At 40.8% G+C, this 27,909-nt stretch overlaps 1 protein-coding gene across 6 annotated transcripts in view; it reads right to left on the bottom strand.

Moving 5' to 3' along the window:
* Positions 1 to 27,909, bottom strand: part of sbf1 (SET binding factor 1) — a 71,571-nt gene that overhangs the window by 37,393 nt on the left and 6,269 nt on the right. For 4 of the 6 annotated variants that reach the window (XM_034673309.1, XM_034673310.1, XM_034673311.1 and 1 more), the window contains exons 2-5: positions 5,113 to 5,198; positions 4,269 to 4,406; positions 2,761 to 2,889; positions 2,220 to 2,330 (exon numbers count right to left, since the gene is read on the bottom strand). In XM_034673309.1, the coding sequence (XP_034529200.1) occupies positions 2,220 to 2,330; positions 2,761 to 2,889; positions 4,269 to 4,406; positions 5,113 to 5,198 (464 nt within the window). Of the gene's footprint in view, positions 1 to 54; positions 133 to 2,219; positions 2,331 to 2,760; positions 2,890 to 4,268; positions 4,407 to 5,112; positions 5,199 to 27,909 lie in introns of all 6 variants that reach the window. The other 2 variants (XM_034673307.1, XM_034673308.1) reach the window with 1 other exon arrangement.

Raw genomic sequence — 27,909 nt, 5'->3', positions numbered from 1 at the left:
AAAAACATCGAGCCAGTTGTTGATTGGTGAAGCTTGCAAAAACATGAAAGTTACCTGGAGACAGGCCAGCAGCCAGTCACAGGCCAGCACCTGAGGAACCTTTTCTAAACTACAAACTGGGGACTCATTTATCTGTAACACAGAGGAACCAGTGTAGAGTGGAGTGCACACACATGACACACAAAACATCTGGAAACCACACTCATGTGCAATAAGAGAATATAGACACTTCTACTGCTTGTGCACCAATTGTTACGAGACTTTGGGTTTCAACTGCAGAATACGATCATCAATAAGCAGAAAGAAGTCACTATTTTCTGGATGTGATGCAAGAAAAACATGGCGCTTACAAATTAAAGGAAATCTGAGTAACAAAAAACATGAAATGTAAAGAGAATTAAAGAAAAAAGCTTCCTTTCTTTTCTCATGCCCTGTAACTTCAGAAACGAGGACAAACCCTGCTGCTGTTTGGCTGAGTTATTTCAGCTATTCTGCAAGTAAACAAAGATAAACAAAAAACTGAAGCATGGTTTCAAGAGTCTTAGATATGAAAAGTTATGTAACAGGAACACAAACATGTTTGCTTGTTTTATCTTGTTATAAATAGAAGGATTGTTGTTTTCTTTCACGGCCATATCACTTCAAAATGTACAATTCAGAGGCAGCTATTCTTCTGATGAGCCTGTTACATTTAAAATGAACTGAAGTAATGCTGAAGAGTAATGTGTGTGTGTAGGGAGTCTGACTGAGCTGATTATAGGAGCTACTCTGACACCAGATCTATCAAAAAAAGTGACGTTTCAGCTTTCATGGCTCTTGAGAACATTATAAATCAATGACTTCAAGCAATACACCTGCATGTTAAAAAGGTCTGGATGTGCAGCGCCACAGTCTGTATATCTGCAAAGAGCCAAATGACTTCAGTCAAGTCTGACCTGTGAAGACGAAATGGTATGATCTCAAATATGAAATCCTTTTAAAGCTTCAAATCCCAAATTCAAGGAATTATGGGAAAAAATATAATCATACATTAATCCTAGGAGCCCCTATTTTGTTTGATTGTTTTACCTAAGCCATAAACACCTGAGTGCATGTGTGCATATCCTTTCACCCTCTCTTTAAATTGAAGAAAACCCTGAGTCGTCATATTTTTTTTGTTCAATTCTAATAACACAAAGTCTATACTGTTGTGAGTTTTGTGCACTAGCGTCTCTGCATGGTTAGCCAATTAAATACCATGAAGTTTCAACAAAAAGCAGTCCCCAATTAAAAGCAGGGTTCCTTTTACGTGTCTGGTGTGGCTGAATGGGTTGAAAAATAAAGGCAGGGCTCAATTAGAAGCCTACATACATTCATTGTTTACCTGCCTAATGTGCACCTTATGTTTTTACTCTAACTCAAACACCACAGCAAAGTTGACATTTATAAATGTGCATGGGGAAACAGAATACTGTCAGGCTGCTGAGTTTACAAAAATCAGGAGAAACAGCTCTACACTTAAACTTTTTTAGGTGTATTTAGTTCTATACTGTGTTCAAATTAAAATACATATATGTATATATCAAAAAACGTGTCCCCTATAGAAGCCTGTCCCAGATAAAAAGCTGGGTGACTTTATTGATTGAAGGAAATAAAAGCCTGCGGCATTAATCTAAGTTTTACAGTAACTTAAAAGCAAGTTATCAGTGGGCTTTCTCAGCCGCTGTATTGAGACTGTTACAGCAATTTGCAAGTAGTGCAAACAGCAACAACTGATACAACTGATTGTGAGATAATTACGCTGGAGCTGATAAATGTTGCACAGCAGTTAATGTAAGAGTGTAAAATATACCTAAAGATAATAAAACAAGCACAGCCACCTGCAGTGCTATCAAGCTGACCAATCACAGCAAGGCTTGCATCACAGGAATGCGCATTTAGATTTCTGAGAAGCTGCACGTAATGCTATGGAATAACATGAATGATGTTCCTGTGCTAAGCTCTACTTTATCAATGGCTTTCTGGCTGAAGAAGCTATCTTGCTGTGCAAAGAATGAGAAAACAGAAGGAGAATTTACCACCCAGCAGAAGAAGTCACAGTTTATCATTGTTACTTTCATCCTCGACCACAGCAGCTCTTTCCTCATGACATTAAATGACAATCCTTGCCGTTTGCCTCTGTATGGTTGTGTAGTTTGTACAGGTGTATTTGTGAGAAGGGGTCAAGGGTCAGACGTTACCTGTGAGCCTCCAGCTATGGGGATGATACATGTGAGGAGGTTTCCTATCACTGTTTCTAAGGGGGCAGAGAGGCCATCTACATGGACGGTGTAGATCAGACCCAGACAGTTCTGTTCAATGGAGAGAGAGAGAGAGAGAGAGAGAGAGAGAGAGAGAGAGAGAGAGAGAGAGAGAGAGAGAGAGAGAGAGAGAGAGAGAGAGGTCAAAGGTTAAACTACAGTCTTTTATTCTAAAACAAATCTAAGTCAACTGTGCAAATAAGTTATCACAACATTAGTCCCTACTAGTCCACAATGTCACAAAAAATTGTATCGTGCATGCAGTAAATATCTATATAAACAATAACAAACATGCTTGTTTTTTTTTGTTTTAGCTTATTTTCAGAATCAGAATCAGAATCAGAATCAGAAATACTTTATTTATCCCGGGGGAAATTCAGTAAATCTAAATGTATCATAAATAATGGAAAAGGTTACAATACTGTAATATTTCAAATAACATAAGGACAATAAAAAGCATTTGTAGTCGTCATTTTCGTACCCTGAACACCTCGGTGTAGTCCAGTCGGGACACCAGCACCAGGCTCTTGGGGGCAAAGACCTGAGCTGATTGGACGACGGCCGGCTCTTCATCCGCCTCATCTACCTCGTTGGCTTCAGCTTTCTGCAGCTGGACACAGAGAACAACAGATATTACTGTAATCATATCGTAATACAACACATGCATGGTTTCACTCTTCATCATGTAGCATCTTTAGTTTACAAGCTGTGTGGTCTCAGAGTTAGCACGATGGACAAAAACACAGAGAATATTCACATCTGTCTAAATGTTGAGTAAACACTCAACCTCTGGATCACATCAACATGAGCCCTTTGTTGCAGATGGTCAAAATAATTGTCGAGAAGAGCAGTTGCATTGATTATACACGACCAGTCAAACGTTTGGACACACCTTCTCATTCAATGGTTTTTATTTATTTTAATTATTTTCAACATTGTAGATTAACACTGAAGACATCAAAACTATGAAATAATCTGGTTTTGCCATAATCTGGATTACAACAGTAGTCAAATAGGGCTATCCATTGTGTACTAACCCTACCTCTGAACAACACAACTGATGGTCTCAAACACATTAAGAAGGCAAGTCATTCTACAAATGAACTCTTGACAAGGTTCATGTTAATTAGAAACCATTCCAGGAGACCACTTCATGAAGCAGACTGAGAGAATACCAAGAGTGTGCAAAGCTGTCATGAAGGAAAAAGGGGGCTACTTTACAGAATCTAAAATATAAAACATATTCTGCTTTGTTTAACACTTTTTTGTTCATTAAATAATTCCATATATGTTCTTTCATAGTTATGATGTCTTTGGTATTAATCTACAGTGTTTCAAATCATTAAAATAAATTAAACCCTTGAATGAGAAGGTGTGTCCAAACTTTTGACTAGAAGTGTACGTGATGTGTACCCGTGCTCTAAGAGATTTTTGAACAAGTTTAAAGCTCAAATCTCAATCTTAATGTGCGATTGTTTATCTTAAGTCTGTTTTGCATTTTAAAGAGTGAACAGGGACTCTTTAACAGGTCGTAAATAAATGTAACTATTGCAAACTGCCTATTGTTACATGCACAGTTAAAAAAATCTATATTTACTAGAAAATAAGATTCTGAGAAGTAGCAGTAGTGTACTCATTCATTGTTTTTGTTAAAAAAAAACTTCATAAATATCCCAAGGAGAAAAAACTACTGTTGACAGTCCCTGCAAACTGTAAACTACAGGGACAAAATATAGTAACTAAAGGTCTGTGAACATTCTGTTTTATTAATTCAAGCTTAAATAAATCGTTTTAATTTAGTCTCCTGTTCTTAAAAACTCGCTAAAGTTTTAAATCTCTGTCAGAAAAACAATCATTGATATTCCCTGAAACTGTAGATCTTCACACAAGAATGGCTCAGGGTGTTTCCTTTGTGATTAATCCAGTACAGGTCCTGCAGCCTAGATTACATTACAGTAAAAGGTAACTGATAACTCATATCAGTCTCACCTGGCTCCGGTCCAAACCCTCCCAGAAGGTGAAGCAGGCACAGTAGTGACGGTCTGAGTTGATGTCAGTCAAAACCGCTACAAAGAAGGAGGCAGGCTGCCGCTCAGGAACCAGCTGCCAACCACTGGGCTGACAGAACTAGGGAGGAGGAGGAGGAAGAGGAGGAGGAGGCCAGAGGGGAAACAGGGACAGGAGAAAGATGAGTGAACATAAAAGCTGTGCACGTGTTCTTACAACACTTCAGTGTGATTCATCCTGTGATGAGCTGTCATTACTTTAACAAAAACATGTCCTGAAAACTTTCACCTGATCTAATACAACATGAAAATGCAGCCAAATCTCAACTGAAGGATGTGAAAGTATATTTTACTATCTTTTCTACTTTACTGCTTTTAAAAATCTGCAGTGTGTTGTTTGTGAATATTTACTCAACAAGATGTAAAGTTAGTGAAACAATCTGAAGTGTTATTGCTGCTGAGCAGACAATAAGACGTCCACGTTAGATGTGTTTTCTTAAAGTATTGAATTTCTTACTTAATATTCAGGGTTCATCAGATTACCTCACTGACTCTTGGACTTCCTCTAAACTTTTTTTAACCCTTAAAGGTCTGTTTTAGAGATTCCCCTCCAACACCTACAGTCGTATGTTTTCTCACGTGTTGATGTAAGAAAAATGAGCTGTCATAAGTCCATGAATACCTCATCTCTCAAGGGAATAAAACACAAACAAACTCTTACTTTTCAGAATACCTTTCATCAGTCTTCACGTATTTCTCCTTATCTAGTCCAGAGTGTGATGACAGGATAAATCTAAGTCCTCTAAAGTGTGTCCGTGTTGACTTACCAGCTCTATCCCTTGTGGGAACGGGCTGTCCTCCCAGTCTTTCTCAGGAAACCGCTGGAGAATTCGACCCTGACCCTCACCCTCCACTGCAGAGAGACAGAGAGAGAGAGACAGATGCAGAGGTCAGTCTGTGTTATTTAGACTGTTTGTTGTGTGTTTGTTTCTGTAAATAAGCCCCTTTAAGTCCTTTTAAAACCACATCAATGCGATGACGTTTGTTGTGTCTTCTTCGGGTGTTTCATTGTTTGTACGACAGCTTAAATTAAATCTTTAACATTCAAAGAATCACACCACTGAGGCTGTAGAGTTTACCACACTGTCCTATAACATATAAGAGACTGGTGAACATGCTCCACTGAGTTAGTGACCCGAGGTTATTTGAATGCATGCAACATACAGTTAGACAGAAAGTCTGTTCATGATATTACACATGTAGTGCAAAGAAAGCTTGTTTGGATGGTTATTCCAAATAAAACTAGCAAATAAAAAAGCAAAGGGCCAAAAGAGCATCAAAATACACCAGACTGCTCCTCAGTTTTCACAGAGTCTGATGTTGAAGAGGTGAGTAAGCACTTAGGGCTCACGAGGAAAGGCAAACTAATTTGTGAGCAGGCATGAGTAGATGAAAAATTACATTAACTTAACTTTCACAACTTAAAAAAAGGGAAATATTCTGCAGCCTGCAAATAATCACTCAGACTGACACCTACCCCCAGACATTAAAAATAATCACTGATAAACAGTCTTTGTTTGGACGGTCTGCTTTCTTTTTGTATCCCTTAAAACGTTCTCAATAGCCATAGCCAGACTCCAGACAGACCACCAGAGTGCCCTCTTCCTCATCTCTGGGGACTTCAACCATTTATTTATTTTCTACATACATACACATTGGAATATCTTCCAAAATGACACGTCATAAAAAAAATCACCCCTGTACAGTGTGTGCTGATAGAGAAATTAGCTACGTAGACCCAAGTTGTTTTTTGAACCAGGCTGTAAACATGTTTATTTCTGCTGTAAAGATTATCTTCTTTGAATGGGTGTGTATGTGGTTTCTGGTGTTTCTGCAGCCAGCCTCAAGTGGACGCTCGATGAACTACAGTTTTTAGTAGGGATGGGCATTTCAAGCCAAAATACTATATGATAATCATTGGCTTCTATTCAACAATTATTTCTCCACCCCCCACCCACAGACCTGTCACATTAACGTCCCGTTTGTGTGTCAGTCACGTTAACCAGCAGCAGGACGAGGTGCTGCTAGTAGCGGGCACTGTCAGCGTCTGTCTCGATCTTTATGTCAGTGTTTCTGTGACGCAGCGTGGCGTGTGTGTTTTACAGCAATGCTCAGTTTCTGGAAATAAAATCACAGCGACTTTCTCTTATGTTTTCTTCTTCTTTTGCTATTTAATGCAGTTAGCGTTGTTCTTCTTCTGTTACTTAATGCGGTTTGCAAAAAGCTTTAAGACGCTCTGTAGCCACTGCCTGGAGGGAATACCGTTTTTAGGCACTGGTAAAAAAGATGAAAATTGAACTTTTAAAATGAGAAAATATTCGAAGTAACTCTTCGATTTTTACAAAGTGAACAAATATTGGAATACTGGAATATTTGAATATTCCAATGTTCGAAAATCATTGCCCATCCCTATTTTTTAGCACTCCTGCATGGGCTTCATATTTAAAGACTGGATGTTTTGCCGCTTTGCTTCAATAGAATGTATTACTACTACACAGAAGCTGCTGAGCTCCTAAGTTATGACTTAGGAAAAGTGCAAAAGGAAAAGAAAAATGTTTCTTCATAAACTTTGTGTCAAACATTGAAATGTAAAATCTCTTCTTTAACACAGAATATTTAAAACAGTGTGAATCCCTCCGTCCTGCCTGAAACACTGCGAGCTGTGTTAAATGTTTATTTGCTGCTGGTTAATGAGGCCACTTCCACTGTTGGACCGGGCCCGGCTCATCACATCAGCACAATGACATGACAAAGAGCGACTTATGTAACCACCACAGGCCCGCCTTTCAGCCCAGCTCCGTCTGAAGCCCGGCTGGCTGCTTAATGGCAGCATTCATCCACACAGAGAATACACTTATCCTCCAGATACAAAGGATGCAAATCTTGCAGAAAAACGCAACAAAACTAAATATTATCCCACGCTGAATACGAAGACTTTCTCCTCCAGCATTTAAACTGAACCTGGACAGTGAGGACTAAATGCTGCCTCAGAGAAATAAAAAAGCCTCTGGGCTTCTACCGAGGGAACTTAAACAGAGGCAGAGACACACAGAGACAATACACAAACAGAAAGTAGGCCAGCTCCCAAAACACACAGGGAAATGCTCAAGTCTTCGCCTCTCCCTCGTGAACTGGAGGCTTGTGGGAGTGCTGCTATAGGATCATCTCAGACGAGAGGTTACTTTGCTTTTTGTTTGGGGAGGACCAACATGAGAGGCTCTTTCAAGCTGTTTCTCAGGTTGTTCTTTTAACATGCGCATGTGTTATAGTCATTACAGGATGCACAGTGTGCATCATCAGACCTGAAACATGTCATGCTGTCTCCAGTTTCTCGTTTCCATCATGAAACTACCGTAAAAGTCTGATATCCCTTTACTGCATCCTCTCTAAAACACACAGAGAAGTATCGCTGTGCCTGCAGAGTCTGTGCAGAGAGTGTCACATGACTGCAGAATGTAAACATGCACGCAACACTGCTGACCCCAAATAACGCTGGATTAAGCAGAATGGATTTTGAGAGTATCCTCACTCTGCTCGGTGCTCATTGATGTCGTAGGTGCACATTAGACTCTCTGTAAGAGGGATTGATCCAGTGTGGTAAAAGCAGGAGGGGGGTTGATTTGAAAGAGACTTAAAGGTCCAAATAATAAAAAACAATCATATGTTTGACATTTTGGATTGTGTATAAGTGCACAAAACACGCTGCATTAGTTGGCGTAAATTCCTGGTTTTTTTTGCAGCCCAAAGAGAGCTGCGTTCAATCATTTGTAGGGCAGAAAGAAAACCTATTTCTGTATGGAGGTGTGTGAATGTTGAGCAGAGGTGAATGAATCGTGACCTCCTGAAGCAGATTCATCTAAAATTTAAGACAGCAAAGGCAACCATAAACGGAAGTCCTGTGCAGAATAACTCCATGTGTAGATGAAGTAGGGATGTAAGGATACGCTCAACCCACGATTTGATTTGAACCCCGCTTTTTCATTTATATTTCTGATGGTATTGAATAGCTACGGATCATAATGAGGTGTTTAAAATATCAAACATGCTGAATATCAACGTTAGGAGCATGCTTATAAATAATCTCCATGGACACAAAAATAATATCCTGATACAAATTATGTTGAATTGGTTTTAATCCACCCTTATTTGTGTCGATTTTTTACTGATTTGCGATATATCATTACACCCCTAAGATGTAGACTTTAAGATGAATGCAGGATCAGACAGGGCTGGGTATCGTTCAAAAATGTTCGATACCAATACCGATACCTTCATTTTGATACCGGTTCCTTAACGATAATTTTTTCGACACCAACTTTATAAAATCAATTGTAACAAAAAGAAAAACACATTACACATTATCAACAAATGTTGAGTTTTATTTTTCAGCTTTGTTATTCAGACCTATATCTGGTTTAAGTGCAGATATGTGAAATCAAAACATACGCATAAAAAAAGCAGATTGGAGTCACATATGACCAAAAAAGATCAGACTTCAGCCACCTTTGTCTGCAGACTTAATGCTGCCTTTGTTTTGACACTTCACATCATGTGACTGAGACAACCCCTTGTTTTACTGGGGTGAATCATCCGGTGTTGTGTACCAGAGCTGATGCATGCTGGGACTTGATGTCACCTCCTATCTTCCTCCTTGGAGACGTATATTTAAAACAGCAGCTCACACGTCGCCTTGTTCGGCCTTACATTATGCTCTGAAGCAATGCATTGGGAGTGGATGGCAAACTGTAGGTGTGTCAGGAACACACAAGCACACACACACACACACACACAATGAAAAAACACTCACAGCCAATAGTGAGGCAGGGTGGAGATTACACAGCCAGTCAAAGCAGGACATCCTGCTGCAGAGGGAGGGTTGTGTGAATGAGTCTGATGGGAGTGAGACAGGAAGAAAACTGAAGCTAGTTCACTCCCTGAACCCTGCACGCTGCACGAGGCCGGTTCATGCAGAGGTATGCACGACACAAGAAGTGTCTCCTCGCCACAAGAGACTCTTTTCAACTCTAATCCAGTGATGTCAGATTATGTGCATGTACACAAAAAGGAATCTGAGGAATGTAAACAGGACTGTTAGAGCTTCAATTGACTTCACAGAAGCAGCTATTACTGAGAGAAATGAGAGATTACAACAACGCACAAATAAACATAACTTTCAACATACTCAAGTTAAACTAAGAGGTCTCTCCTTGTTCTTCATGCAGCTGAAATGACAATGTGTCTTTCAGTCAAAGCCGAGTTGCTCAACAGTGTTACAGTAAACTCTCCCAGATTAACTTCAGCTGGAGTCCGGACAGTCGTCTTTTTACTTCAAGCTCTAAATCAGTCACAAACAATAAGCAGCCGCGGTTAAAGCTGGGGAGTCCTATGAGTCCTACCAGCAGATTGAAGAAATGAAGCTTTTGTTCCTTCTGGGAAACAAGTTTCAGCTTCTCTTGAGTTGAAGATGATAGGAAATATGACGAACAGCGTTACTTTGTCTGCAAGGTTGTCTTTTCTGATTAATCTGGCAATGATTGTTCCACGTGGTCGTTAGTAAATTCTTCCATAAAACGTCTGAAAATGTTGAAAAATGTTTCCAAAGTCCAAATAACTACTGGAAAGGATAAACCAGCCAGTTAAATATCAAAAACAGGAACAAATATCTTTGTCTTTGTATCTAGAATATTCAGTTTTTCTTGAAATAAAAACAACTCTAAAAGCAATACAAGCTCCCAAAGATAACAAGCAACTAACTGAATAAATAAACAAGACTCAAAACCACAGGGAGTTTGTTAGCACAGCAGCTAACCAAACATAAGGCACTGAAATGAAACCAAATTTGAAAGGAGACCAGACCAAAGTCATGATTACTTCCCTGTTTTAATGTTTAATTGTCCTCAATAAAGCAGACTAAAGATGGCCGTCGCTCTGCAGCATTAATGGCTTATGATATAATAAGAAAAACTGAGGCAAGTAGCTTTAAAAATACGTAGTATCCTTATACGTTATTACTGGCAAGGTAGAATGTTGGCAGCTTAAAGCTTTCTCTATCTAAAGGTGCTTTTTGACCAGAAGAACCAGGAACTACTCTGCCAGGAACTAATACCCCTTTTTGACCAACCAGCCCTGGTTGTATGTCTGGTCTGGTGCTCATGTTGGTTCGGAGCTGGTTCAACTCGCGAAATCAACTCGGCACCAGTTTGTTTTTCCACCCGCTCGAGCCAGTGGAAGAGCGACGTCATGACGTCACTTCTACGTGACTGCTTTTCCCAGTAGCCGTAGCTAGCACAAACTTTTCCTCACAACAACAATGATGGCAAAAAGCAGCAGCTTGTCCCTGACATAAGCCGTTCGCAGTTCTAGGCCAACAAAGAGTTGGAGCTGCTCTGGAACCTTTTTTCCTGGCCGGGAGCTGGTTCTCTCACAGTCAAAACACAAAAAACTTATTTTCAAGTGAGCACCGGCTCCGAACCAGCCCTGAAACTGTCTTGGTGGAAAAGGGCTATAAATGGTTCTTGTGGCCCATTGCTGTCTGCGTTCCCACCGAGGCCTGAGGTCCTGTGGAGATTATGCAAATCAAGCCAGGGACGTATGAAGGGGGTAAAAAAAGTTATGGAAGAGCTATGGCACAGATCGACCGGTGTTTCGGTTTAAATAGCTACCCTGTTAACTGGAAACTGTCACTGCTGTCTTGAGATGATAATTGAATGTATGATGAGGATATTTGGACATTTTATTTAACAACTAAACTAGTTTGCATTCCCGAGGACTCTTTCTGTGTTTCAACAGCTGTGATAAACTCCACAAACACGGACATGTTCAGCTGAAGGTCTCCAGTTAACAGGGTCACTCATAATACCATAACACCGGGAGTTGACGCATTCGTAGTCAGCTCAGAGAAGGTGACTCTTACACAGCTAATAAACAAAGTGAATCACAGTTGTGTGTAGGTTATTGTGGACAGGGGGATATTAAATACCACAGAACTAAATTTAGTCTCGGGTTCCTACTAGTTCCTCAAAAGGTACCTAGTTCCTGGGGAAAGGAACTGCGGTTGAAAAGCACCTATAGTGAAACTAACAGCCTGAAAATAGGATTTTTTCATTTAAATTTTGGAGAACACTGAAAGTCTACTGAACTCAAGGTAAAACTTCATGCATGTAACTTTTTTGTGGCCCTTTGGAGCTCACTAACCGAGGAACAGAAAGTGAAACAAACTCTGCAGCTGTAACAGTCTCTGCTGAGTGCTGTAGCATGCAGAGGAGGGTAAGGCAGAGGTCAGACAGGGAGCTACGAGCCCGTCAGTCACCGCAGGGAGCTGCAGACATACAGACAGATCAGCTGCGTACAGGAGGACAGGAACAACTTTTAGCACGTGTGGTGTGATGAAGAAAAAGGCCATGGACTGAAAACCTCACACCTCAAAAACAAGCTGCATGACATCATTCCTTTATTCCCTTCATAAAGATTCTTGGTTTCAAATTCCTCTGTGATTAGGAACTCAAAGTTCACAGAGCGGATCCTAAACGCTGATTGTGAAGTGAAACTAATCTGCGAGGGAGGCCACCTCTCAGCTTCTGCTTAAAGGTGAGTGTAGGAGACTGAAACTGTCCCTGCACGCAAACATCATTTTACAAACTCATCTTGGATATTTCCTCAATAAAAAACAGGAATCGTCAACATTTAGCCACAAAAACAAAGCCAGTTGGATTAGAGGAATATCTGGGTACTAGCTGTTTTTGTTTTTCAGGGCTGCATGGAAATGAGCATCTGTCACAAAGCAGTCCAGAAGACATGGTGATGTGAAGCTGTTTGTAAGTGCCAAACTCCAAGAGAGATTATATCCCAAATTTGAGCAATTTACCAGCAACATTTTCTCCCACTAAGTTGCTCCTTATTGTCTTTTTGTTGTGACTGGCCAGGCAGCCAACAGGTGGACTACAGGATGATCCTCTGCCACGAATAAAACCAAACGTTAACTACTAGTTAAACCTAATATAATATATCCTATACACATAAATAATAAATCAAAGTAGACTTTAAAAAGGGCAAACATATCCCTGCACTCTTGGTCTGAAAAAGCATCCTTGCAGAAAGCCCTGAGGGTGAACTGTAAGGCCACTTTACTGCTGAGCGATCACACAGCAGTAAAGTGGCATTAGGTAATACTCAGAAGCCTGGTTTATACTTCTTGGTTGAATCTACGCTGCAGCATACAAACCTAAGCACGTAGCCTGATGAGCACCGCCTCAAAAATGTAACTACGCCTCAAAATGCAGACAGCAAGCCCTGTGATTGGTCCACTGGGTTGGTGCTTCCTCTGCGTACACCAATTCAGTGGCTGTATATTCTGTCTCCTCCGAATTCTCCTCTCTTTCCTTGTTCCCAATAATTCCAGCATCCTCCAACAGCTCTAACTCAAACAAAATATGCTCCGATTCAAAGGCACCATAGCTTCTTGTACACAAACAATCAGGGAGCATAAGGGGATTGTAAACTAGTGGTGTGACTTACATGCAGACTAGCGTTTAGGTGAAATATTACAGAGCGGCGCAACACTTGTTAAACAAGCATGCAGTGCTCTCCATGCCGTTGGCAGCTACAGCATAGCTATGGGGTAGAATCAGATTGCATTATTAGCATTATGATCATTGTTTTAACATTAATTGTATTAATGTTATTTTATTCTATCTTATTCTATTTTTAGTGGTATTTATTTTATTTTATTTTATTTTTCTGGTATTTATCTGATTTTATTGTATTAATTGTATTTAATTAATTTGTTTGTAATGATTTGATTCAATTTTCTGGTATTTATTATAATCTTTATTTATAAAATATCTGATTTTATCTAATTGATTTCATTTTCTAAATACTTCATATCACTTTGCTTTCCACTTGCTCTAGTTGTTATGAACTAACAAATGTAATGCTGTCTTCATGAGCTCAAACTCAAGCTACTTCTCAGTCATATACACATCTAGATTAGATTAGATTAATGCTTTGTATGTTGAAATATTTGCGCCCTTCTTCAGTTTAATTCATTGTAATCTAATCTATTTCTGTCTAACTCAAGCTGCAGTTATTTCAAGTAATGAAAACAACGATCACAGCCATGACCGTGTATTTATTTTCTCTGTTTCAATACTATAGTTTATTTTTCAACACGTCCACACCTTCATAAAAGGCACTGAGGTGACACAGCTGAGAGGTTGCATTCTGTTCAGATTTTATAACACCTGTAATTCTCTATATATGTTCTGCTAAGAGTTCTGGGTTGTGTACAAACAAACAAACACAAACTGAAGGACAAACTTTTCTTCTGAGTAAGAGCTGAACAACAGCAGAGCGTCGTGTTTTATGGGATTCATTACTCGGACTGGAATGTGATTCTGGCCTTTTAGGCTCCTTGGATCAAACTACCCATTATTAAATCTAATTTTTTCCAGCTTCTGCAGAAATACTGTTGCGTGTCACTGGATTGATCCGCTGTTTGTTGGCAGAGCGATGCACTGCCTGATTATACGCTCTTACCGACTGCAAATAAGCCCGCTTTGTTCGATGTTTCAGAACACAAACGTATTCAAAGTGCGATGCAGTCTTAAAGGACTGTAAGAAGACTGCGTTGTGGAGCTTAGAGGAAGGCCTGCAGGGGTCTGGCACTCAGAGCAGACACTTGGATCTTCCAGTTTAGGGTCCAAACAGTGACGCATGTTAGTTTGTCTGCTGGAGACAGACTGAGAGCAGAAGAGAAAGACAGCGACGTCACCTCGGCTCTTTGTGATTGATCCTGACCTGCAGAAAGTCACAGAGAGCTTCACACTGCTGCACAATGATTGATGCTTTAATATCCAGAATAAGAAACAACAAGTTACACAACTCGACCACGATAACAGGAGAAGAACAACCTTAAGTTTCAGCAGGTCTTCTTCGTGTCACCACATGCTTTCCAGTCACATCCAGTTAAACGACCGTGGCTGCGAGCTGTGTGTGAAGAAACCCCCACACACAGCGGCCCTGCACCAGATGAATCATATCCAATCAAACTACATGACCTTGATTTTTGTTCCAACCAGCTGCAGGTTAGCATCTGGAACCCAAGACGTTTTTATCCATGTTTTATTCAACAAAAAGAGAAGCTCATCTTTAATTAAGGACATACTTTTCTCACTAGTACACGATAAAGAGGTCAAACAAAATCAACATTTAACACTTCATTTCACTCGCATCACGTGACCCGCGGCTGTTAAACATTGACCTGATTTTGACATCCAAAGCCAAAAGTGCAGAGCGAATTAATGTTCCACTTACAATCCAAATGAATCAAAGTAATTTCCTTATTAACCGCAATGATACAGCCCGAGGTGCGTACATAAATGGATCTGGCACACGTTCATGCTGGGTGTGTGTGTGTGAGCTGCAGGTGTAAACATTCAATAAGACGCGCTGCTGTTCAGGAAGAAGTGAGGAATTTGCAGGAGTGAGTGACTGCACGAGTTATGTCAGACGAATGTTTTCGCAGCTCACTATCAGTCTGCGGTGAGTGAGGAATCTGAAACGTGTGGAGTCTGTGGCCTCGCAGAACTATCAGCTCTACCAGCAGATTCTTGATCTATAATCGACTATCATTCCACTAAACTGTACTGTCCATGTTTGCACGATGTCTTTCTGGCATCAGATTGTCGTGCAGCCTCTAACTTATTTCGACAATTTCCTCCAGCAGCACAGTATATCCTCAAATCTTAAACTCTGGACATGACCAGAAACTTCATCTGCAGGTTTCCATCTGTGCATCAGCCTCTATTTCCTCCTGGACGGACTATCCGTGCACGACTTGCTGCAACAACAAAAACAGAGTGCTGTAGACTGTGCTTTGTCACCTCATGAGCATGCATTGATCTGACAGATAAAAACAAAGTATTATTTGCTTCACCGTGACTGCACAGTTCAGTCCTGTGTTGATGGCTCCTGAATCTGCAGCTGCATGTTTTTACACGGTGAGAAACACAATCAGCAAGTCTCAATCAGTGCATTCATGTCCTACAGTGCTGAGCAACCAAAGAGCCTCCCTGAATGTGCAGACTGTGAACAGGCTTTTCAACCTCTGCTGGGCTCTCTGTTCGGCAAATAAAAGACAGATCTGGCTTCCCTCTGTGTCTGAAGTCTTTTTAATTCATGCACTAGTTCAGCCCGCCGAACCTACAACGGTTTGCAGGTTCATTACAGACTCTTAAGAAGTTCGGCACTGCAGATTTCTGTTTCTAACCGAAAAGCTTGAATATTTAGTCAGTTATCAAAAACAGAAATTCAACAAAATATTACTTTTCTCAGGTTTTTAAGAGGAGACATGCTGTTTTAACAGAGAAGAGGATTGCATGGGTTGAAAAATAAGCAAGATGATGACTACAATGAACATTTCTAGTTAGCAAATATGGCCTTTTAGCATAGTCACACTGCAGTGTCAATTTCATTAACGAAAATTATGACTATATGTGTTCGTCAACAACCCGTTTTTAATGACGAAGACGAGGGTATGACGAGCTAAAGTGCATCACTGATGATAAAAAGTCTGACCGTGTGTTTTGTTTTTATTATTATTTTTATTCATTATTTTTATTAGTTAGTGGCCGACTGTCGGACATTGAAAGTCCATGTTTTCACTCGTTGTGGGTCTAATCTTTAAAGATAAAGTGATGACTTCCTGTGACAGGCTGAGTTATTATCTGAGGAGCTCAGTGTTAGCTTGGTCTCTACCTGCAGCAGGTGTGCTTTATGAACCAGCTCTTTCCACCTCCATGCATCTGTCTCATCTTCATTGATGATTTTTACCTCCTAGTGTGCGTTAGTGACGAAGACACAAGCTTTGACACAGCTCTGCGTCAACAGCTTGTTAACATTTGGTGATACATCAGACACATTTAGTAAGTTTTGATCAACTCCTTGTCATCAAACAACAACGCAGCCCTTGTGTTTTGTGTTCATGGCATACAGTACAAATACAGTCACAGTGGTCACATCATGACAGTTTCCTTTTGTCTTTTTAGCAGGGACAGGCTGAATTATTTCACTTAAAGCTAGGGTTGGTAGCCACAGAAAACTAGCAGGAATTTGAATGTAGCATTTCCTCAGGACTCCGTCTTCTCAAATGCTATTTCTTGCTCTGTTCTAGGGCTGTTGCAATATACCGATAATGACAATAACTGCCTTTTCTTTAAATTAAATATTAATATTCTACTAAAGTAAGCTTACTGTAAAAGCATGCATCTACTAGGTTCATTGAAGGGGCAGTATGTTCTTTATGTTGGTTTCCAAGCGCCATAGACAATGTTTAATTAAGCAAATATTAACAAACATTAAAGAATGCAGAGTGGCTATGACGCACATTTTTTATGTCGATATGATGTTTGTGATGTTTCGCACATACCATGCCCATCTTAAATTAAAAACACATCAGAAAGTTGGGTTTTTTTATGACTTAACTGGAGCTGATTAATCTGAAGCTGCCTGAGAGCTAACTTGTGCTTCACCTGACCTGAAGAGAGAGGATGTAGAAGCATGAATACTTTACACAGGCTTACTTCTAACAAATAAAGGTTTATTATTACTTGTTTAAAAAGTCTTTCTTGCTGCACAGCAACAGCACAGATGAGCTCATCAATCAGAGCAGCAGTAACAAACCAGAGGCCTTGCTGTCTGCTTCTTAGACATGATGCACATGTTAAAAAGCTTCTTCAAACTCAGGGAGAGAGAGAGAGAGAGAGAGAGAGAGAGAGAGAGAGAGAGAGAGAGAGAGAGAGAGAGAGAGAGAGAGAGAGAGAGAGAGAGAGAGAGGTTTGCAAAGGATGAAAGACAGGAGCAAGGAGGAAATGTGGGTCACATGTGCAGTGTGTGTCTGTGTGTGTGTGTGTGTGTGTGTGTGTGTGTGTGTGTGTGTGTGTGTCACCATGATGACTCTTCACACAGATGACTCTTCACACAGATGAATACTTGCTGTGATGCTCTGTGACACAGGAGAGAGGCAGACCGGCTGGTCATGTGATCTCTGAATGATACCAGTCAGAGCTGAAATGAGTCTGTAGTTCAACGTACGTGTGTGTGTGTGTGTGTGTGTGTGTGTGTGTGTGTGTGTGTGTGTGTGTGTGTGTGTGTGTGTGTGTGTGTGTGTGTGTGTGTGTGTGTGTGTGTGTGTGTGTGTGTGTGTGTGAGCCATGCCACAGCTTCTCGTTTACAGGCCTCCTAACCACAGTGACACGACATCAGGCGGTTTCCACAGCGACAGGACAAAAGACCTTTGAGCGCCGTTTGTTTCCACGCGTCTTTGTGTTCATGAACAAACTGTGTGTGTAGATCTGAAACTGCTGCCAGAATAAAGTGTGCAGTTTGGTCTCAGGCGAGTTTACTGCATTAAGTAAGGTCACTAAGTTTTCCTACAGGGATTTATTGACGAGCTGTGTGACCTTATTGGTTTTTAAAGTCTGTCTTCACCTCCACGTCTGAGTAACCTCACACTGCATCATTCTGAAACATGCAGAGTGAGTGAGGGCGGACTAACAGCAAAAGACTGATAATATCAAGTTCTCTGTAAGCTATCAATGCTTTCTAACTCAATATGGTTATAATTGACCTGTTGTATGGAGATCTGGGTATAATAGCCATGTTGACACATCATTTTATTGCACTCAGATTAAGATATCAGCTACTCTCAGATCACTTCATGCCAGTTTAGTGGTTCAGGGGAGACATGTTGCAAACAGGTATTGTGTTAAGCCTGGAGAACAACAGAGACACTAAGCTGTATTCACACATGCATAAAACTTCTTCAAACTTCCCAAATATTTCAGGTTGAGCTTAGAGCCGGGCGATATAAAAAAATATATGTTATCACGATATCTCTGATCCGGAGGGCTCCGACCTGCCGGATCAGAGACGCAGCCAGAGCGCAACGGAGTGGATCCAGTGGAAGTTAACACATTGACTAGAATAGAAACCTATCAGATCTGGTGCCGTGACGGATTGAAGATGGACCGGACACGGATCTGGTGGAATCATGCAATTGGTGCAAAGTTAGAAGAGCGATCGATAACAGGATGAATAAAAATATCCAAGGTTGAAAGAGAATCATTTTCAAAACAAGAGACACAAAGATGTCTGCACGTAGAATTTATATAAATGCAAAAACAATCATCACAGCATAAGTCTCTGCTGCATCGTCTTTCATCGAGTTGTAAACACTTCACTGTGGCTTTCACAGCATGCTTTGGTGTCATTGACTCATCTCCTGTAAGTTTGGACAAAGCTTCGAAGAATTTCCTAGAAGATTCCATGGGTGCACGTTTGAAAGAGGGTAAAGACACAGGGAGTTACATCTAGTCTGCACTCCATTATGCACATTGGTTTTGCAATATTGAAGAATGTTATCCCATATCTTTCTGCAGGTCTACTCACATCAGCTGAAATATTGATGGCATATCTGCAGCATCTCTCAAACTCAGGCTGTGAATATAATCCTGATCTCATTACTTACCACACTTTTTAAGAACCAGCTCAAAGCTGCAACAACATCTTTACTTTATTTGTATAACAGGATAAGAGCAGACACTGCACAACTTTTCAAAACAAAATCTGCTCTGAGTTAAGATAAAATCTCATCGTAGAGTTCAAGTATTCGGGCAATAATCAATTAAACTATGACATCATTATGTTCAAACTTTACACCCCACCCTCTGACGGAGATCGCCCAGTGTCCACCCATTCTTTATTACACACACACACACACACACACACACACACACACACACACACACACTCCTGAAGATATGGACGCTCAGACACACACTCTGATACACAACATGCAGGAGAGTCCCGTTGAGTAATATGAAGAAGTGTGAGTCACTCTCTGATTAAAAACAGCCTCTCATTGTTTCAGGAGGAACCACAGAGGCGTTCAGCACATCAATAAGTAACACTTGACATTCAGAGCTGTCCTAAACTTGCATCAGATGACGTAAAAATTATAATCCCACTCTGAGTACGTGTTGGAAACCGACTGTCTGAGCGAAGCTGCCATTTAGGAGCCGAATAAAGGCTGAAAAAAAAAAACCTTGCTCCATCTGGCAGCCACCGTCGTCCTGGAGACAATGTGGGACATTTTCTTTGTGAAAAAGCTCTTCAGCAAACTCACATCCTTCCTGCTAAACTAATGCCCCCCTCTCTGCAGCAGCAGAGCCCCCAAAACAAAAAGAAAGGCTTTCCAGGAGAGGAAACGGCCTAAGAGAGCGACACGGCTACAGGGATGAGAAGTGTTCGGATTAAAACGATTTAATGAAGCTGAAACTGAAGAAATCAGATTGTTACACAGCGATGATTCATGACAGCAACTTGGTCTCTGCTCACTTCTCTTTTTGCTTCCGATGCTACAGGTGGCTGTCTGATTAACGGACATCCAGGATTCAACTTCACTCCATACAAAGAGACGATGGTGGTTAGCTCAGATGAACAGGTGAAAAATGCCTCACTAGCGGCGTGCTAGCTCTTATCAGGGATGCACTGATCCAACTTCTAAAGTCCTGATCTGATACCGATACCAGGACTTTAGGTATCGCTAACCCACTCCAACGAAGTCCATGGTATTTCATGCTGCTAGAATCTTCTCTCCAAAAAGCAGTTCCTTGATGGCCGTCTGAATCGAGTCACAAGTCTGGTTTGGGACAGGAGATGAGTCAATGACACCAAAGCATGCTGTGAAAGCCACAGTGAAGTGTTTACAACTCGATGAAAGACGAAGCAGCAGAGACTTACGCTGTGATGAGAGTTTTGGCATTTAAATAATTCTACGTGCAGACATCTTTGCTTCTCTTGTTTTGAAAACGATTCTCCTTCAACCTCAGATAATTTTATTCATCCTGTTATTGGTAGCTCTTCTAACTTTGCACCAGTTGCATGATTCCACCAGATCTGTGTCGGATCCGTATCCAAACGTCACAGCACTTCCACTGGATCCACTCCGTTGCGTTCCAGCTACGTCTCTGATCCAGCAGGTCGGAGTCCTCCGGTTCAGAGACATAAGACTTCAATTTTTGCTGGACCGGACACGGATCTGGTGGAAGTCCTGTGTGAGTCAGTATCAGACTGATATCCACAAACAACTGCAAATAAGAGCAGCTGTAGCCAAAACTTTCCTGCTAATTTCCCTGAAATGATGTGAAATCATCTCAAAAGTGACTTTACTTTACACCCAGTCTTTGCAAACTCTAAAGATCTGTGTGTTCAAAGTCTGAGAGGATTAGAGAGACCTTTCAGAGTCCTCCAGTGTGTGGTTAGCTTGATTTAAAATATGCATGTTTGCCTGTATTGTTGGACTGCTCAGAAGCCAAAATGAAGTGACAGAAGGAGAGTGACAGGACTCGTCTGTGAATGACGATCACATGATGAGGAGTATCTGGGACGCTACTGAAGAAGCATCATCAGAGCAGGGTTCAGAGCAGGATGGATTACATGTCAGTCTTAATAAACTTTGTGATTCAAACACAATGAAACAGGATATAACGTACACTCTTAATGCAAGCAGCTCCTCTGGAACAAGATGCACACAAACATTTCCGTGTGCTCCCCCAGATTACCGCAACAGGAAACATGAGAGCTGTGGGCTAATGCACTCAATCACTACTTATCTTCAGACACCCGGGCCTTTTGTCTCCACTGAGCAGCACATCACACTCGACTTCTCTCACATATCACTTACACTACATGTTAGTGACACATTGTGTTTCGTTGCAGATTAACCCTCTCACCTTTTCGTCTTATAGTAACATCAATCACACTCGCACATGGCGCTGAAATTACATCTCGTCAGCCGGGCAATCAGAAGTAAAGACACAGATGTGTGCTTGATCTCTCATCAGGAAGCAGACAGAGTGACTCTCACACAGTAAAACAGACTGCTCAGTGAGGGCTGAATCTAACATTTAATGTCTGTTTGAATCCACTGAATACTAAAATATCACCTTTTTATACACTTAATCTGTTGTGACACTGAAGGAGCTAAAACGAGTGTAACTGTGCACAAATAAATCCAGCTTTCGGCGTGATGATTCAGAACTTTTTCTTCAAACTTTTGAATTAAAATGAAGATAATGTAAACATTTACCTTTAACTCAACACCTCAATTTAATCCTACCTTTAAGCATGAGTCTATCTTCAGAAATGAACCCTTAACCACTTTTCCACCGAGGCAGTTTCAGTTTTTTGTGTTTCGACTGCGAGAGAACCGGCTCCCGGCCAGGAAAACAGGTTCCAGAGCAGCACCATCTCTTTGCTGGTCTAGAACCGCAAACCGCTTCTGTCAGGGGCGAGGAGTGAGGCTGCCGTGACATGTAAAGCATGACAAGAAGCACAGAAGTGAAGCCAGGAGCAACACCAGCAAGCCTGCTAGGTTGTCCGCCATCGTTGTTATCGTGAGGGAAAGTTCCTGTAAGCGCTGCTGGGTAAAGCGTTCACGTAGAAGTCACGTCATAGGGGCGCTGGTGGCCTAGCGGTCTAAGCGCCCCACACAGAGGCTACAGTCCTCGTTGCAGAGGTTGCCGGTTCTTCCCCCACTCTCTATTCCCCACACTTCCTGTCTCTCTTCAGCTGTCCTATCAAATAAAGGCAAAAAGCCCCCCCAAAAATTATAACTTTGAAGTGACGTCATGACATGGCTCTTCCACGGGCTCGAGCAGGTGGAAAAACAAACTGGTGTCAAGTTGAACCAGCTTTGAACCAGCTTCGAACCAGCGTGAACACCAGCACGCAACTAGAGCCACGTTTGCATTGGTCAAAAAGGGGTAAGTCTGAATCAAGACACTTTCTGAAGGAGACTTTCTTTCATTCTACCAACAAACACCTTCAGGGTAATACCTTCCTAAATCGCATGTCTGCAAGTTTTTGCAATCAAATATCTGAACTATAAATGCAAATAGTTTGACACAGAGCGATGCTCAGTGAGTTTGGCTGAGTTAATTAGCATGCAACAGCTGATAAGAAATCTTACTGCCTTTATTATCATCTTACTTTTTATCCCATCTTATCATCCTTTCATTGTTTTACTCTCTTAATATCTCATTTACTACCACTAATGCTTTTATTCATCTTGATTTGTGTTTTTATTTTATTCCTTTTATCTCTTTCGTGTCTTTACTTCTTGTTATTGTCCTGATTTATTTTATTTCAATTTATTTGATCCCTTTTTATCTAAATGATGATTGTAACTCTGTATTGCTTTTACCCCTCTTTTACTGCTTGTAGCCTTAGAGTTTCTTTCCTTTTATACTTTTAATTCACTCACTCTCTTTGTCCCTCTGGTTTCATTTCATATCGTCGGATTGCCTGTGATGTTGGGTTAAATCGTTGTTTGGGTCTTGATGTCTGATTTTAATTTCTGTTAAGCTCTCTCTGCGGTTGAATTCTCCTTGTGTTAGGTTTTATGTGCCCTGCCGTTTGCTTTTTAAAAGGTGCTATATAAATAAAGGTATTATTATTATTATTATTAAGTGGTGCCTTGCTTGTGAAACTGCTGTTCTAGAAACATCGTTCTTCAACTGTATTAGGACATAAATGGCTCCTCTGGGTTACATTGTGTAATAAATACGTTAGCAGAGAACCAAAGCGAGGGTTTGAGGCGTTATATTGTACCGTTAAACCCCCTAAAATAAACCCCAGATATGCAATATGTGCACATTTGTGGTTTCTGGTCATATTCACTTGTGCAGCATAATGTTCCTGCACAATGTTTCAATCAGGAGAGACAACGCTGTGTCATGCTTCTTTCTAGACACTTGTGCCATCTGCAGATTATGCACAGGCCTAATACTATTTTCAAGCTACACAGAATTAAACGATCACGTCTGATAAAGTTTTTTATGAAGTTACAGGTGGCACAGGTGTAATAGTACATGTTAATGTCTGTCTGCACAAAGTTTGTCCTTTTTTGTCTCTTTTGTCCAAACTGTCCTGCAGAAAAAATAACTTTAGGAAACAAATAACACGAGACAAACCTCCTCAAAACTTTGTATTCCCCTTGTCTGATGGTTTCATACGACTTGATTTATTCTCCGTGTGAAAAAAGAGCAAATGAAGGAGTGATTGAATCCATGACAGCGCTGTAAATGAGCCAGTATAAGATGTGTATTTAATCCCTCCCTGTGTATAATTAACTGTGTGCTGCTGCAGCCTTTAATTATGAGAGCATTCAGTTCAGACCTCTGATGTATTAAAAGAAATGCTCCAACATGGTGAGACTGCAGATGTGATGTTTGCATGGCACAGGAAGTTACTCTGTGATCGTCAGTGAAAGCTCCTGTGCAGGTCCAAAGGTGAACCATCAGGCCAACACTCACTTACAGCATGATGTAAAGCCCTAAGCTTCAACATTAATCTTAAAACAACTGACACCCTCCTTTGGGGGAGGGGAGCAAAGACGTGCCATAAATACAGTGCAGTGATAAAGACATCAAACCAGGTCTGGACCAATAACAGACCTTTAATCTGTGCATTTAAACCAATCACAGGCTAGATTAGAGCGAGCACAGTGTGCGTCTGGGAGGCAGATTTTCTTTTTTTCTGAAGGACAGATTTGACCTGGAAACCGTCTTAACAAAGACGAGACTTAATCTTCCACCGGCGGTTGTCGTCGATCACCGTCAGTGTCACTGATGTGTTTATGTAGCCGACGCTGAGATTCAATCAACGCAGAAATCTAAGGATGAGATAACGAGGGAGCTGAAGAACAGACTGAACTCTGGGTAACAAACAGGCAATAAAACCCAGGAACAGACCTTTTCTCATCAGCACACAATGATCTAAAGTTGATCATTAAACATTCATGTCTTCAGCAGGCTTTAAAGAACATCATTTCCCAGAAGCCCCAGACATCCATGGGCCAATTTAGGAGTCAAAACAGGCGTGCACAACAAACACATTGCTAAAGACTGAATCAATACTTTCTCACTCTGCATGTGCACATTTCTCCTCGTGGATGAGTACAATCGTTTCACTTTAGCATTTATATGCAGCCTGATGAAGCTTAAGCTAACTATCATGCTACTCTCTGAGTACCTTGTGCACATTAAGCAATAAAAAAACAGCTTTTTAGATTTATTTAAGATGCAGGAGGGACATTCTGCAAAGGCAGGTATTGTAAAAATGCAATGTTCCCTCGCAGATATTGCGACTTTAAGTTGAAGCTAATATGCACAACGTAAATGAACATTTTCCTGATAGAGTGAAGGCATGGTAAGGATCATTTGCATCACTGACTAATCTGTTCATTGTGTTTTTAATTGATGCATTTGTTCCTCAAACTCACACGGACAAACTTAAGATTACTTGTTTAGACCTCAATCAAAATATATAGAGTTTAATGTCAGAAAGTAGTGTAAAAAACTAAGTATTGAAATTAAAGAAGCTGAAATCAGAGATTTATGGGTATATATTTGCAGAGGAGACATGTAGAGCTTTTTCATTTTGTTGAAATCACTAAATAAAAACTGCTGAAACGAGCCTGATTTATTCAATTATTTTCTAAAACAAGAATGAAAGGACTGCTGCTAGAAAGGTTGCACTGAGGTGTAAAAAGCTGGAGCACATGCGCCTTAAAGTAGCATCATAATATTTGTAATTAGACTAAATGATAAAAAAGGATTGTGGTAAAGACTTAAATTTAAGATTTTCGATCAAGGTGCAATGAAAATATTCTAAGTAAGGATATGATTTGCATACGATCATTTGTGCAGCGATGTGTTTTTACCTCAGCCTCACCAACCATCTCTTCTAATCCAAACAACCCCCCCCTATCTTAACTATCTTAAAATCAAAAGTGGTCTGGACACGCTGGAATCACCCCTCGGGGATCTGAACGATTGCTCCCTTGGGCGCCGAGAGGCCGACTGTGAGCAACACTGACTCAGCCTTTGTCCCGAGAGGGGACGGAGACATTCTCTGGATTCCAGGGAAACCATCAAAGCATCAAGAACCAGGGCATCCCTAACACACACACACACACACACACACACACACACACACACACACACACACACACACACACACACACACACACAAACACACACAAACACACACACACACACAAACACACACACACACACACACACACACACACACACACACACATTAGCATCTTTCATACTGTATGATTTGAGTTTTAGTCGTATAGAGAGCTTCAAAAATGACAGCACATCTTGTAGAAACAGAAGCCAAGTCGCATCAACTCAACTTCTTTTAGAATTGATTTTAAAGTTATTTTACTTGTTTCAAAGCTCCTCCATACATCACTGATCTCCTGTTATTTTATGTTCCACAACAATCACTGAGGTCCTGGAATGTTTCCCTTTTAAATGTTCCTCGTGTGTCCCTCACAAAGAGAGAGAGCTTTCTGTTTTTATTCCCTTAAACTCTGAACTCTCTGCATCTGGACATTAAAACGGCAAGCTCTCTAAACGGAAGACTTACCTTTTTATCTGGCTTTAACTTGGAGTGTTTTATTTTTAGCCGTGGACTGCTTTATAACCATTAATACCATTCTTTTAGCATCATTTCTATTTTTTATTTGATGCATTTTATTTTTATTAATTCATTTTCTTCTGGTATTTGTCTGATTTTATTATATCGATTTTATTATAATTACTTTATTTTATTCTTCTGGTATTGATATGTTATTTTATTGATTTTATTGTACTAATTCATTCATTTTTTCTGATATTTATAACATTTTATTTTATTGATTTTATTGTTATTATTTTATTTTATTTTTCTGATATTTATCAGATTTTATTTTATTAATTTTATAGTAACTATTACATTTTTAAGTATTTCATATTCTACACTAGCTTGGTTTAGCCTCATATAATTTTAATTGCTGTTGTTTTCTCTCTGTTGTTGTTTTTTGTGAAGCACTTTGGGCTGCATGCTTGAATGTATGAAAGCTGCTGTATAAATAAGAATGAGTTGAGAAGTCTAGCCAAGTAGTACAGAGAAATACAATATAAATCAGCGTTTTCAGTGTTTTTGACATTTCAATGACGTGTTCTGTTTGTTTTAAAGAGAAGGAGATCTCAGAGAATGATTCATTCATTGTTTTATGAGATACTGTCAAAGTTTACAGCCTAACATCCCACTGATGTCTCGTGTCTCTGTGTATAAAAGCATACAAATAAAATCAAAGAAGAAATGGTTCCTAAAAATGTGACATTCTCTTGGTGTTTCCCGACAAGGGGGCGGTCCTGATGTAGTCTAAATCTGGGGCAAAGAGCAAGCCCTCTGTTGACCCCCCGGGGTGCACATCACATTTATTAAGTAACACACACACACACACACACACACACACACACACACACACACACACACACACACACACACACACACACACACACACACACACACACACACACACACACACACACACACACACACACACACACACAACCACACAGAGTATAAAGTTTGTGACAGTAGAATAAGTGCCTGCCAAGAAAAGTGGTGCACAGGTCCTCTGTGTGTAAAGAAGCATGTGTGTGTGTCAGCATCCCTACCCCCAGCACGCACGCACACACACACACACACACACACACACACACACACACACACACACACACACACACACACACACACACACACACACACACACACACACACACACACACACACACACACACACACACACACACACACACACTTCTCTGTATCTGTGTAACAGGAATGAGGGAATGAGGGCAGTGTTGGGGCCCCGGGGCCGTCGTCTTCCTCATGAATAACAACATTCAGCACAGCAGACAGACTGTTGTAATGCAGCCACACACACACAGACACACACACACATAGACTCACTCACACTGGGACTATTACTACATCACAGCACTAATATGAGGGAGGTTTTAACCCTGGCCACAGCACCATGACAACAGTCTGCAGCGGCTGCAAATATGTTTCCTGTTCTTTTAATTGCAGATTATGAATACATCATTTTGGTCGTGCCTCACTAAAGCAGAAGTCTACGTGTCTTTAGGAGCTGCTGAGGCTTCATATTTCTCTAAATCAAGCACCTGTGGAGGCTTCAGAAGTTTCACTGCTTCAAAAGTTGAATAAGAGTACAAAATAAACTCATAATCAACAACATATCAGTGAAAATATCTTCTTAAAGTCTGAGCATCTTGGCTACCTGTGAATGGTCCAGCTCTGCTCACCATCCCCATGCAGCCTGGCAGCCTGCAGGGGGTTAACATCACCATGGAAATGCAGCAAACACACAGAGACAGCCACAAACATTCAGCCTGAGATCTGAATGGCTGAGTGGAGAGAGAGAGGGAGAGAGCAGCTCACGCCAACACACAGACACACAAGCGTCAGTGCACCGCAGCCATGACCCAGCGTCACTCTGTCCCCCTATGAAAGGCAGATTGTGACGGCTATTTCTGGAGGGCTGAAAGGCTGCAGCCCGGCGATGGAGCGACGGAGGAAGTGGCTGGCCACAGGCAGGCACTGCTGGCAGCGTCACACACACTCCTCTCTCCTCCACT

Source organism: Notolabrus celidotus, chromosome 21 (assembly GCF_009762535.1).
Source record: "Notolabrus celidotus isolate fNotCel1 chromosome 21, fNotCel1.pri, whole genome shotgun sequence".
NCBI lineage: Eukaryota > Metazoa > Chordata > Actinopteri > Labriformes > Labridae > Notolabrus > Notolabrus celidotus.
Note: the sequence above shows the minus strand (reverse complement) of the source record. Positions and strands in the feature narration are given on the sequence as shown.